Below are 13,403 nucleotides of genomic sequence, written 5' to 3'. Positions count from 1 at the left end.
AGTATTATTAGCTGGCTCTTCTACACATTCCAGATCTCTAAATGCTGGAGTGTCCTAAAGATTGTCATAAGACTTCAATCTTTTTACCTATACTCTCTGCCTAGTAAACTTTTGCAAGGCCATGACTTTACATACCATTTAGACATTCATAACTTTCTATTTAGATTTATATTCTAGCCAAGACTTCTCCCCTAAGTTCCAGATCAATATGTGTAAGTGAACAATCACCTTCTCTACTTGGATATCTAATAGGCACCACAAAATTAATACAGCCAAAATAGCACTAATTATTGATTCCTGAAATAAGCATTCCTTAACAAGAATTCTGTCACAATGAATGCCACCATCATCTACGCACTTGTTCAAGCCAAATTTCCTCCCTAATATTCCACATTCAACCCATCAGTGAGTCGTGTCTGCTTTGCCTCCAAAACATAGAAACAATTCAGTAACTTCCCTCTATTTCAACTACTACCATGCTGTTTTAAATGTCATCTCTTGCTTGTTGATTATGAGCTCCCTAACTTCTTGCTTCCACTGTATCTCTCTTTCCCACATCTTCTACATTACACAGAAGCAGCAAGATCAGGTCAGGTTACTTTTTGCTTAAGATCGTCTATCAATTTTCTATTACAGTAATAAAAGAATAAAAAGTAAAGAATAAAATAAAATTTCTTAAAACCTATATGATCTGGCTGCTGATTTCCTCTCTAATTGCATCTGTCTTTATATTCCCCTTCAATAACTATATTCCAGCTATCTGGTCTTCTTACGTTGACTATGTTATGATTTCTGTTATCTCAGGAGGTTTTCATATGTTGTTTCTTCTTCTTGGAATATCTCTCCCTCTCAAATACTTTTTCCCTGTTTGGTGTGTCTCTCCCTTCAAATTTCATAGTTATCTTCTTCATTTCCTCAAATCCCAATATATGTCACCCCCTAAATGTGATTTTTCTGTATACAGTGCTTAAAGCAACCAAACACTCTGTATTCAATAGCCCTTTATTCAATTTTCTAATTTTATGATCTTCAAAGCACTTATCCAGAGCTGAAAGTAATTGTTTTACTTTTATTCTGCTTAATTATTTTCTGTCTTCCTCCCTAAAATAAAAACTCTTTAAGGACATAAAATCTGCAGTGTCCCAGTGTCCCAGTGACTAGAACAGTTCCAGGTTTGAGCAGGTGCACAAGAAATACGTCTTGAGTGATTGAGAAATGGATGAAAGTTGGGCAAGAAAATATATACACATATCCTTCAGGAGGCTGTTACAGTAATTTGTTTAAGGTAGAATGGGAGTTTGAGTCAAGTAAATGATGGTTGAAATGGTGAAAATTGAAGTGATTTGACTTATTCTGTTGGTACAAGAGTAATTACGGTTGAAAAGGTTAAAAATAATTGCAAAAACCGCAATTACTTTTGCACCAATCTAATACATTTAGGAGATCTTGAGAGGACGTATACCATTATAGTAAAAAAAAACATGGGCTTACACTCTCTAAAGCTGTTTGTGTTTGTTGGTACTACTGTCTAACGGTGAACCATTTTTTCATCCCTATGGTATCTGATTTCCATCCTTAGTATAGATGTAATTTGTTCTTGTCAAATAATTTTTTAAAGTTTCTTTAACGTTCCAATTACAGTTGACATACAATGCTATATTAGTTTCAGGTATACAACACAGTGATTAGACATTTATATAACTTACAAGGGGATCACCCCGGTAAGTCTCTTAACCACCTGACACCATACATAGTTATTACAATATTATTGACTATATTCCCTATTCTGTACTTTATATCCCCGTGACTGTTTTTTCCTCAAATGTACATGTTGCCAAACACAATAGATTTATTTCAGTCCTTATCTTGCTCGATCACTAACGATCGTTGGCTCCTTGTTCAGTGTCCTTATCATGAATTCCTGTAACAGCACATTTTTCTGCATTTCTTCCCATATTTCTAGCTGCTCTTTCTATTAAGAGTCAGCTAAATTCCAAACTTTTCCATTGTAATTTACAAGGTCCTCCAGAGTCCCGTCTCTGCCCATATTTCCAACCTACCTCTTTAAATCTCATTCAGTCCACTTCCTCCAAGAAACTTTCCCTGATTTCAAGTCCAGGTTAATTCTATACAATTATATAACCAAGGTATGATTCTTTCTCCGAAGTACATTGAGAATTTTGTCTATATGTGAAATTTTCAAGAGACCTGACAGTGAGAAAAATTCCAATCTTTTTACTGAGAAAACTTTGGTAAAATAGACCACCGTAGATGCATATTTTTCTTTTGCTCTAAATTTTTCATCATACTACTATGATTATTTTTCTGTAAGTCACTTATTACAGTTTCAGCACGAAACTGTTTTCTTGACTTGGCTCATTTTAAGACTTACAGAAGACTGTTATCACTAATATTATATTAACACAGGGTAAAAATAAATATGTATTCCAAACAATATTAACAACTTGACATATTTGAAACTAGCACACATTTTAATAAAGCAAGAGCATGTTCTACTTGGATGATTCAAAATCATCTCTCTCATCATGTGCTTTTTATCCCATTTCCCAGGATAGGACTATGGGGCAGACCTTAGAACTATCTTCTAGAGGTAGCATGAAATCAAGTAGGGAGGGCAAAAGTTAGGGACCAGTGGGTAGTGTGACTTGGAGAAGTGTACTGGGAGGTCAAGCTAAAAAGAAGCAGGAAGTTTCTACACAGGAATAGCACAGAGTTGGAAATGACAACCAGTCTGCCATATACAGGCGTTTTCCCTGCAATAGATGATTAGAATCTCAATTTTTTTCACCATTGCACTACTTCCACAGATGTTAATTGAAATAAAAATATGTCTACATATATTTCTATAATATATAAATAATAAAAAGCCATATTATATTCTCATGAATTACTTTTCGGGAAAGATATTAAAAGTCATATTATCAACTAACTACATATTATACACTAACTGTGCCTTTAGTATATATACTTTTAGTTGTTGGATGAGATGTACTCACGCTCACTTTTCCATTGCGATTGTCTTCTTCTCTCACTGCCAAAGCCTTTAGAAAATTATCCTGCAGGTCTTTACCAGCACTTGTTAGTGTCCTGTAAAAAGCAGGTCTTCGATTATAATATATCAGACAGCAAATATATTTAAAACACTCTGAGGCCAAAGTTCTTCTTTATTCTAAGTTACGATTTTCTTATAACACTAAAACGATATATACACATTATACACAGTCATTAAAAAACATGCACAATTATTATAGTCTACTAGATTCCTCAAACTTCATACAGTTACAGAGTCTTTATTTAAAAATAATTGGAATTGAGTCTATAAATAATATACATACCCATATTAATACTCATGCCAGATACAGTTAATTTCATTTACATGCCCATTTTATTCTTTTTATCATGCCATGAAAATTTAATATATTTATATCCCTCACTATAATATTTATACCCCAACAATTTTAAATTGCCTATAATTTAAATAGAATTTATTTCTTTAATATAAGAAAATTAAAATACTAGAGATACCTATGCCAATTCAGTCACTGGTATAGAGCATTAATTTTAGCTCTATGAGTGGAGATAATGAAGGCAAGAAAGGAAACTAGACTGAGTTATCTCTGTCAAATTTTTTAAAAAGCATTAAATATTCAAAAGAAAAATGAATTTCTCTAGAAGTAAAATTTAAAGGAAATGTATCACAAAAATCTTGATCAAGCAACATTAAACCACATATTGAAGAGTGAGTTCTAGAGTGATTTGCGATATGATAATCCTTTCTTCATATTGCAATTTCCTATATATTCAGCAAACATTTTTATTGTCTACAATGTACCAAGAACTGTACTAGGCACATAATCCCTGCTCGCAAGTTGCCTGTGGTCTCTTAGAGATGATGAGATACATAAATATTATAATGTCAGACCATGTAATAACTGTAATAGAGATATGCATGGATATCAGAGGAGTTATTAAGAGAAATGTACAATCTATTCAAGGAAGTCACTTAATCTTAAGCTTTAAAACATTTACTGAACTAAACGTTAGAAGATGAGACAGCATTAGCCAGTTTAGAATGGAGGTGGGGTGAAGAATGAGAGTGGTGTCAGTAACTACAAAGGAATATAAGAATAGAGATATAAGAGGGCAGAACATCCTTGAGTAATTCCAAAGCAGTCAGAGAGTAAGTGCACAAAGTGAGGGAGAAACCATATAATATTAACAAAAGCTAAAATTTTTACAGACCCACTGTTGTGGCAAGGATAGGGATAGATATAAAAAATATTTAAGAGATAAAATGGACCTGGTTATTTCCTTTTGTGACAAGTTAAAGAGAAATTACTACCAGGCTTCATTAAATCAACATGGACATGTACACTGTGTAACCTACTGATTACTTTATTGATCTAGAAATGAAACACTTTAAATTGATCATAACTTGTCAGCTTTTGCTTTTCTAGCTTTATATGCCTTGGCTTCTAGTATCACTATCAACTAATAATTCAAACAGCCAAATATACATTAAAAATAACCACTAATTGGTATCAATGGAGAGAATCATATATTTGAGAAATTTTTCAATCCATTGGTCTGTCCAAAAGCGAGTCTTCCGTATTACAAAATACCTATGCATGCACTTCTCTGATATTAAATCTCTAATATTTCAAATTTATTTTATTAGTTGTTTGCCCAAAGAAACATGTATTGTTTCTCCTTGGCTCATACGATAACTTCTCATCACTTGGTCAGTTTCTACCTAACTTCCTTGCTTGTATTCTATATTTAAAACCAGAATAAGTTAGAAATTCTCTGTGAAGTTTGAACAGAGAATTAGTTTTACAAGTGTATCAGTGAGGACTGGTTAGGTTATGCTATAGTAACAAGTGGCCCAAATAGCAGTGGTTTATAATTCAAAGGATCGTTTCTCAATAATTCAATGCTTCAATAGCAGGTTGATGGTGGCTCTTCACTTTAGAGGGATGAAGTAAAAGGCTGATGAAACAGCCTTTACCTGAAACATCTTTGCTTATTGTGCAGAGGGAAAAGAGAACATGGCCACACACTCGCTCTTAAAGCATCTGCTTATAAGAGACACGTGTCACTTCCCTCACATTTTATCAGCCAGGCCTGAAATCAAGGGGATGGCAAAGTACAGTCCTGCCAGGGAACAGTAGCAAATATTTGTAAACAGTAGCCCATGCATCCCTGGCTTCCGATAGCATAACCAAAAAAGACTGAGAGTAGATAGCACAGCAAATAAGAGCAATAAGGAAAACAACTTCTGAGCAAAATTATAAAGTACAGAAAATGTGTTAAACAATGTAGTTCATTACGATATAACCAAATAAGGACCTTTGTGAAAATTAAGAGAGTCTTAGCCCCAAAGCACAACCTTCCCCCAAGACCCACAGAACATTTTAAAAATTCTGGCTGAAAGAATGAAATACATTTCGGCATGTGGGCCTCTGTGATAATGGTACACACTTGTTGTTTTTACCTCCCTAACATGCCTCCCCTTTTACTGGTAACAGAACACTTATTTTTATTTGGGCAATGGTCCCTCCCATATTCTACAGCTTGGTAGAACAGTCAATCAAGGTACCTGCTTACTCACAACTCTTACCCCATAAATTCCAGCTAATGAATATGCCTCAAGCTTGACCAATGTCACTTCACCTCATGAGAATGTATAGCATTAACAGAAGACACAGGATGTAAGGCAGCTGGCGTTGCAGTGACTGTCCTTATCTGCTACTACATAGCCTCATCACTCAACTTTTCTTCCAATCTATGATCATCAGAGCTGTTCCAATAACTTTCCTTTTTTGATGTAGTTCATTAGAATCGGCTTCTATTCCTCACGAACAAAACCTATAATTGCTACAGTGGCTATCCAGTTAAGATGCTCCAGAGTTCCTAAAAGTTTTCATATAGCAAGTTTACGCCTTACTCCTCAAACCTCCCCAAACACATCTCGTTTTGTTGTAAATCTTTAGAACATTGCAGGTAAGTTAAAGTTCAATTTGCTCACCAACCAAAATGCCAAAACACCAAAGGAAACCATGATTAGCAGTTTTGCATGCACCTTTCAAGGTTATTTTCTATAGTTCATGTACACATTTCTGCACCCATAAAAACACATATACTCATAGTGTCATGTGTGAGTTGTTCACTTTATTATATAATTTGTAACTTACTGTCTCATTACCTTGTTGTTATTGTTCCTGGGAATAGTTTACAAGAGTGCCGAGGAAGATCAAAATTATCCCCAGGGATATCAGACATGAAAAGGCAAAAGAATAGATTTATAGGAGCCATTCACTAATAGGGAAGGATCTCCTAACATTCTGCCAGCCCAGGCTCTCTTGCTAATGGGTGAGGTTTTCATGAGCTATCTGGGCCAGACCGGACAAGGGATTAATAGCAGAATTCTTGCTGCCCCTGGACTGTGGCAAACGCTGTTCTTTCTTCCATGAAAATAAAAGTTTTCACCTGGGCATATCGCTTCCTGGAATAAAGACTACATTTCCTAGACTCTCTTGCAGCTATTTATCCCCATCTGACTTTTTCACAATGGGAATCAAGTGAAAATCATGTACAACTTCTAGGAAGTGTATTAAAGGAGGTAATGTACCATTTTACCCATAGTGGGAATGCAATATAAGGACTGCTGCTCCATCTGCCACCTGGACCTAAATTGGAGGCCACTATTATGGAGAAACAAGTCCCTGACACCTCAGAGCACCAACCCAGCCTTGATTGACACCCTATGCATTTCTGAAATACAAGATTGAAAAGAGTTTATATTTTGCTGTGGCCACAGTCATTTTGTGTTTTTCTATTATGTTTAACCCTAACATAAACAGATACATTCAGCATAGGAAATTTGCTCATCCTTCTGAAAAAGACATTTTTATGGCATTGGCTTGGTGATCACAGTGGACGTTAACCTGATCTGTAACATTGTAAGGATTCCCCAGGAGTCTATATTACTTGTGTAATTAAAATGAATTACTTTTTAAATAGTCAAAAAGTTAAGTATTTTAAATGGAAGCATGAGATAATGGAAATTAAACTGAAATATAAGATGGAACATCAATCTTCAATTCCTATTCACCAACTTACCACATTTTTTTTGAACATGGGTTTCATGATGGATTAAATAATCTCGAAAACCCCTAACAGCTGTAATACTTGTGATTTAAATGATCATACTCTATCATCGATCACCAAAATTCATTTATAATCAGTCTAAGAAATATGACTATTATACTGACAATACATTAAGATCACATTGTTCCTCTTTTACTACACAGACTTACATAATTTCTTACAACCTCTATGAGGAAGATAAAAGTATTTTTGTTATATAAATTGGGAACAAAGAGGATAAAGTCTATAACCCCCCTAAGCTATTTGCAGCAGAGTAAAAAAGTTATATAAATAATCAATTATTATGCCACACTACATCTGACAACCTGAAACTTCTCAGCAAGGGGAAATATTAGAAAAGAAAGTTAATGTAGAGTGTATGGTAAGGAATTCTTAAATCTTTAACATGCATTACTCTTACTTAACTAGATTTATTTAACAGTCAGTGACCTGAAAAACCTTGCTTAAATAAATATTACAAAAAGAGTTACTTCCTCAAGAAGTGAAGTAGGTCTGTTACAAAATCCTAGGCTTATAAGTTTTATAAAAGGAAATATTCCAACTTTGTTGTTTACATTGCACCACACTTTCAAACTGGGGTAAAAGTTATATGGATGAGTTAATTTTTACCAACCTCATTAAATCATTAGCTAAATGTATTTATATAATCCTACATGAGTGACTCTAAATATATTCTTAATCCTCAACAATTAGGCTACTGGTTTATGATTTAATTATGCTGTTTGCATATCACACATATTCACATTATCAGATTAACACTCAGAGAAAGAATAAATAATGAAAGAATAAAAAAATTTGGAAAACTGCTAAAATAGAAACTTACTTTCTTAGGAGTTCGCTTATTTTAAAGATTATAAAATCTTGCAGTAATATTTATGCGATTAAGCATCGTGAAATTTTAAATGTCTAATTGGGAATATTCTAATAGGCAAAGTTTGATTAATCATTGAGATGTGTTCTAATAAGAAATTTCTGAATAATCACTAAATCAAATCTGAGATTTTAGTAGCAATACATTTAATCTACTTGGAAGCCTTCAGACTAGTCTCTATGCTAGGCATTTTGCAAACAATTTCAATTATCCTCAAATAAAGCCTTAGAGGAGGATATGTGTATTTCTACTCTGGAGAAGCACTTGATTATAAATCAGCTGGAATTCAGATTTTAATCTAGATATCACCATTCCCAAGGCTTTATTCTACTATAGTGAAGCCTCACAATATATCAAAGCATTATATTTATATCATAACATTTTCACATCATGAAAACAGTGAGAATTCACAGGGGATAAGGAACCTTTCGACAGGAGTGGTGTGGGGGTAGGGTGGAGGGCGAGGTGTGGGTGGGTGAGGTGAGCAGCCATCATCTGGGAGCTTCCAGAGTATGGCCTTGAGACCCGTATGGAAAGGTAATCAGCCATAATCAGTCCAGTCTATACTGGAATTCTGACGAACTTCTCTGTTCAGAGGTAATGTTGATCTCTTCTAAAATCAGCGAACTCCGACACAGTCTACATTTCACATGTTTAGAATTTACATTCAGCTCATTATCATTTGTTTGAAAAAACAATTCAACCTCTCTGTGCCCCAGTTACTTTAATGATGCTTTTGTAAACTCGGTTTGAAAAAATTTAGTGGAGAATAAAGTAAAAAATAATAGATGAGTAAACGTTTATTATAAAAATTCTATAATGTAATTTTTTTAAGAAACAAACACACTTATCTATAAAAAAGCAGTTTTCAGAAATAGATTAGTTTCCCATGGTAAGTTTACTGAGAAAACTATTTGTATGTATTTGTATTTGTATGGATTCAAATAACATATATTTGATTTTTCAGAGGCCAAAGTAGAAAAATTGTTTGCAAACTTGATTTAGAAACACGATTTTATTTAAATCAACATTGTGGATTTTTAGACAATGAAGTATTAAATATGGGAGATATATTTTTATAGTACTTTAATTTAGGGCACCTGTTGCTTTGTCAGAGAGAGATGATCTTGTACATTTTGTCCAAGATAAAACAATAACTTTTTGTTTTGTCTTTTACATAAATGAGGAGGGAAAATATCCCACTTTCCCCCCAAATGCAATGTTTTATAAATATTGCCAATACTGGTCAATCTTCACATTTCTTTTCTAAATGTATTATAATATATTTCCTCTGTTTTAGCTTGGGCTGCCATAACAAAACGCCATAGACTATTAGGCTTCATGAACATTTTTCTCACAGTTTTGCAGATTGTAAATCCAAAGTCAGGGTACCAGCATGGTCTGTTTCTGGTGAGAACTCTCTTCCTGGCTTGCAGATTGCTGTTTTCTTGCTGTGTCTTCACATGACAGAGGAAGAACAAGATCAAGTTCTCTGTTGTCTCTTCTAACATGGCACGAATCCTATCATGAGGGCCCCGCCATCACAATCTCATCTAAATCTAATTACCTCCCAAAGGCCCATGGCCAGATTCCATGACACTGGGGATGAGAGTTTCCACATATGAATTGGGGGTGGGGGTGCAATTCCGTCCAGAGCATGCTCTTTCTGCCTTCAGAACTCATTTCCCACATTTTATTTTTCCTTCCATCTTCTGTCTTGCTTGCCTTATAACCTCTTTTGTGCAACTTGGAACTAGTTCAAGTTTTCTTTTTTCATGTGGAGTAAGTTAGAAAGTTGTCACCTCTTGAGATACATATTATGTTACTGAAGTCAGCTATTTGTTCCTCTCCAGCTCTCTTTAGTATGGTGCAAACTATTTCAAGCCAGATAACCACAAAAGGACCCAAATGACACAGCCTACAGTGATTTGCCTCAAATAGCATGGAGAAAAACTTCCTGTTCCATATCTTGAATATGAAAATAATATACTAATTGTAAGATGATTTTAATCTTTATATGTGTGAAATGTAACAAGCATACGTAAAACAGCATAACACTTCAATACAGAGTTAATATATTATGACAAAACCAATGCTGTAACTCACAACCTGGATCAAGAAGTAGAACAGTGACGGCACTCCGGAAGCCCCTGAGTATTCCCTCCTGCTCACAACGCCATATCTCACTCCCTTTCTCACTTTTATGACACTCACTTCTCTCCTTATCTCAGTCTTCAACTTTCATGATCATCATTCCCTTTTATCACTCACGTGTGTAACCCCAAACAATATAGTTTAATTTGCCTGGTTTTGAACTTTCTATAAATGGAATCATGAAATGCATATTTTAATATATTGTTTCTTTCATTAATGTTTTACGTTCCATACATATTGGTGCACATGGCTGTACTTCATTTTCATTGTATTCTCTTATAAGAATAAAACTATTTATTTATCCTTGCTATTACATAGACCTCACAGTTGTTTCTCACTTGGGTCTATTATAAACATGTTGCTAGAATTTCCAGTACTTGCATCCTAGTATAAATTTCTCTAAGATCTGTAGCTAGCAATTAGCTGTGTTCTAGGATATCTGTAACTTTGACTTTACAAAATAATGCCAAGTTCTTTCCAAAATGGTTGAACCAATTTACACACCCACTACCAGAACCTGAAAGTTCCTTTTGCTCCATCTACATCATTCCCGACATGCTGTATTTCAGTACTTTTTAATATTAAGCAACTCAATGTGTTTGTACTAGTCTCTCACCATGTTTTTAATTTGCAGTACCTTGACTATTTTTATGTTTTGTGTGTATATACATTTTACATCTGAACTGTATGTCCTCTGAAAGCTACATGAATAACAGAAATTGTACAGAAGGGGAAACACAACCCGGGAACAATTTCAAGTCCTTTCCTTTGAGCACAAATTCAACAGAAGAATCCACCTTTAATATCTGAGGGATTATTTTTTAAAGATCCAAGAGGGAAAAATACTGGAGCTAAATCCAACATGTGGTTTTTGAGTCTCACTTTCTCTTGTAAGCTATTCTTGGTGGCCTTTCATTTTATAAAAAATATGATTTAAACAATGTTCCTTAAGAGTCAGATCAGTCAGGATTATATTTAGAGGTCTTTATGGTTTAAGAACTTTTACACTACATACAGTGATTTCCATGAAATTTCCAGGAGGTCATCAATTTATATTCTAATAACTCTCAGAAAAGGGGGCTACTTGAGAAATGAGATTCATTTATTGGTGAGAAGGAATGAGAATCAAATTTCCATTGAGAAGATAAATAGCACCACATGCCCCACTCTTTTCTATGTGAAAGAGTTTTTAAATCATCAAATGTTCACTAAAGCTATCAGCATCTCTGGCAAAATAACTGCAACTGTCAGGAGCTCACAGAAGAAAGACGAGAAGTGCTAACACGTACACTAGACAGCTGTTTCTTATCTTTTTCTATTTTGAGGGAAACCCAAGTGGGAAGCCTGAAAACTGTGGTGTCTTACATCAATCAAACTCTACTCCCCATGGATGAAAAGTGGTGCTTTTCTTTGGGAGAACACAATGGGTTGGCTTCTGTGTGGGAAAGTGTCTCTGAACTCATTTTTTTTTTTTTTTTGTAAATTTGGCATATTTCTCTAGTTGATTCTTAAGTATGGTAGGTTAAGATGTTCTCACACTTTAAGGGGGGGAAAGGGGTGCTCAGAGAGGAAATAAATGCTCTTAGTCTCTGAATGTGTTTGATTTCATTCTGAAAACACATTAAAATGTAACTACTTTTACTCTCTTCTGGGAAGCAGCTAAATCTTTTATGTGATTTGAAATATACTTCCTGATCTTCCAGTTACATTTATACAGTGCAAGCCAATGAGAAAATAAAAAGCAAGGAAAGTGACCCCTTATTTGATATGCTGCCCTCCAAATTCCTCTCTATCTGTGGGAATCAGCCTTTCTGCTGCATAGAACACTGAGGTTGGTATGCAGAGCACCCTAAGCAGATGAAGTCTTAGAAAGCTGAAGGTCCTGAGGCTCAGCATGCTTACGCTAGGTATATATAATACCTAGTCTCTACGTGTGTGTCACTACTTAATAATTTTTGAAAGATTATATAAAGAGGAAGAGAACTTGATACAATGGAATTCCAAAGAACAACTCACCAAAGAAAAGCAATCAAAGCAGAAGCCCATTCTGCATTTCTCAAGGATGGTACATGGCAGTGGGGACTGTCACACATCAGGAATGGTGGGCACTTCAGTGCTCAGAGCAGAAGAGTATTCAGATGAGGGGAAGGACTGCATCAAACAGTATTGGTGTGAGACTATGGGGAGAAAGATGCCTGAAGAAGACAATTAAGAAGTTCCTTGAACCAAAGTCAGCCAATAAAGAGTTACGGCTCCCAGAAATGGATCCACCTTAATATCCATCCCACACTTAATTACTGGGGGAAAGCAGCCCAGCAGAGGTGTGGCCTGGGTGCAAATGCACAATAGGTTTCAAAAAGTATCCAATGGGGCCCTCACTTAATTACATTCCCTATGTGAGATGCATTCTCCTGACAACCACAATTCTCCCTTCCTCCAGAACAAAAATCTTGAGGTTCAAAAACACCAGCATAACTCATTTCTTTTTATCACAAATACAGTGTCAAGGTAAATTGCCTAAATTGTTATCAACAATATGCTTATTGAAAACACTGTAAGATTATTTTGCAGATCTTTTGTTTCCTTAAGATCTATTCCACTAGGAATGTATGACCAGATTATTGTGTTTTAAAGTCACTACACTTGGAAAAGTTCCTTTCTTTATGAATATGATACCAGCTCAATACATAATTAGGTTCATTTATTGATTTTTATTTCAATTTTTAAGAGACTTAAAATTTTGCCTTATAATTATATAACATATTTATAGAATTGTAAAATCAAATGTACAATTTAGAGATTTAAAGAAGTCTTTCTTGCATCTCCCCCAGTTCACTCTACCTTATTCTATCCCTCTACATAGACCATGATTTAAAAAATGATTACCTTATACTGCTTTTTAAAGTGTTATTATTGTTAATATAAGCATATCTACATATCATATAGCTATCCAACTATATATTTATTTATGTAAATAGTAGCATTCTATACTCATTTTTCTCAACCTTGCTTTTTCACTTAGCATTATATTCAGGGAGTTATGCCATAGTAGCAAAAGACATTTTTACTACTTTTTTGGTTGCATAGTACTATATTATAGAAACATACAATAGTTTAGTCACCTATATACTCATTCTTTTGAGTTGTTCCCTGTTATTTGCTATGATAAATATTGCTTTATTATACA

At 34.6% G+C, this 13,403-nt stretch overlaps 1 protein-coding gene across 1 annotated transcript in view; it reads right to left on the bottom strand.

Moving 5' to 3' along the window:
- The window catches only part of CFAP299 (cilia and flagella associated protein 299), a 521,988-nt gene that overhangs the window by 309,064 nt on the left and 199,521 nt on the right, over positions 1-13,403 (bottom strand). Inside the window, exon 3 of the mRNA XM_033106360.1 lies at positions 3,018-3,108. Coding sequence (XP_032962251.1) covers positions 3,018-3,108 — 91 coding nt within the window. The remainder of the gene's footprint in view (positions 1-3,017; positions 3,109-13,403) is intronic.

This window comes from Rhinolophus ferrumequinum, chromosome 5 (genome assembly GCF_004115265.2).
Source record: "Rhinolophus ferrumequinum isolate MPI-CBG mRhiFer1 chromosome 5, mRhiFer1_v1.p, whole genome shotgun sequence".
Classification (NCBI taxonomy): Eukaryota; Metazoa; Chordata; class Mammalia; order Chiroptera; family Rhinolophidae; genus Rhinolophus; species Rhinolophus ferrumequinum.
The sequence above is the reverse complement of the archived record's forward strand: the minus strand, read 5'-3'. Positions and strand labels throughout refer to the sequence as shown.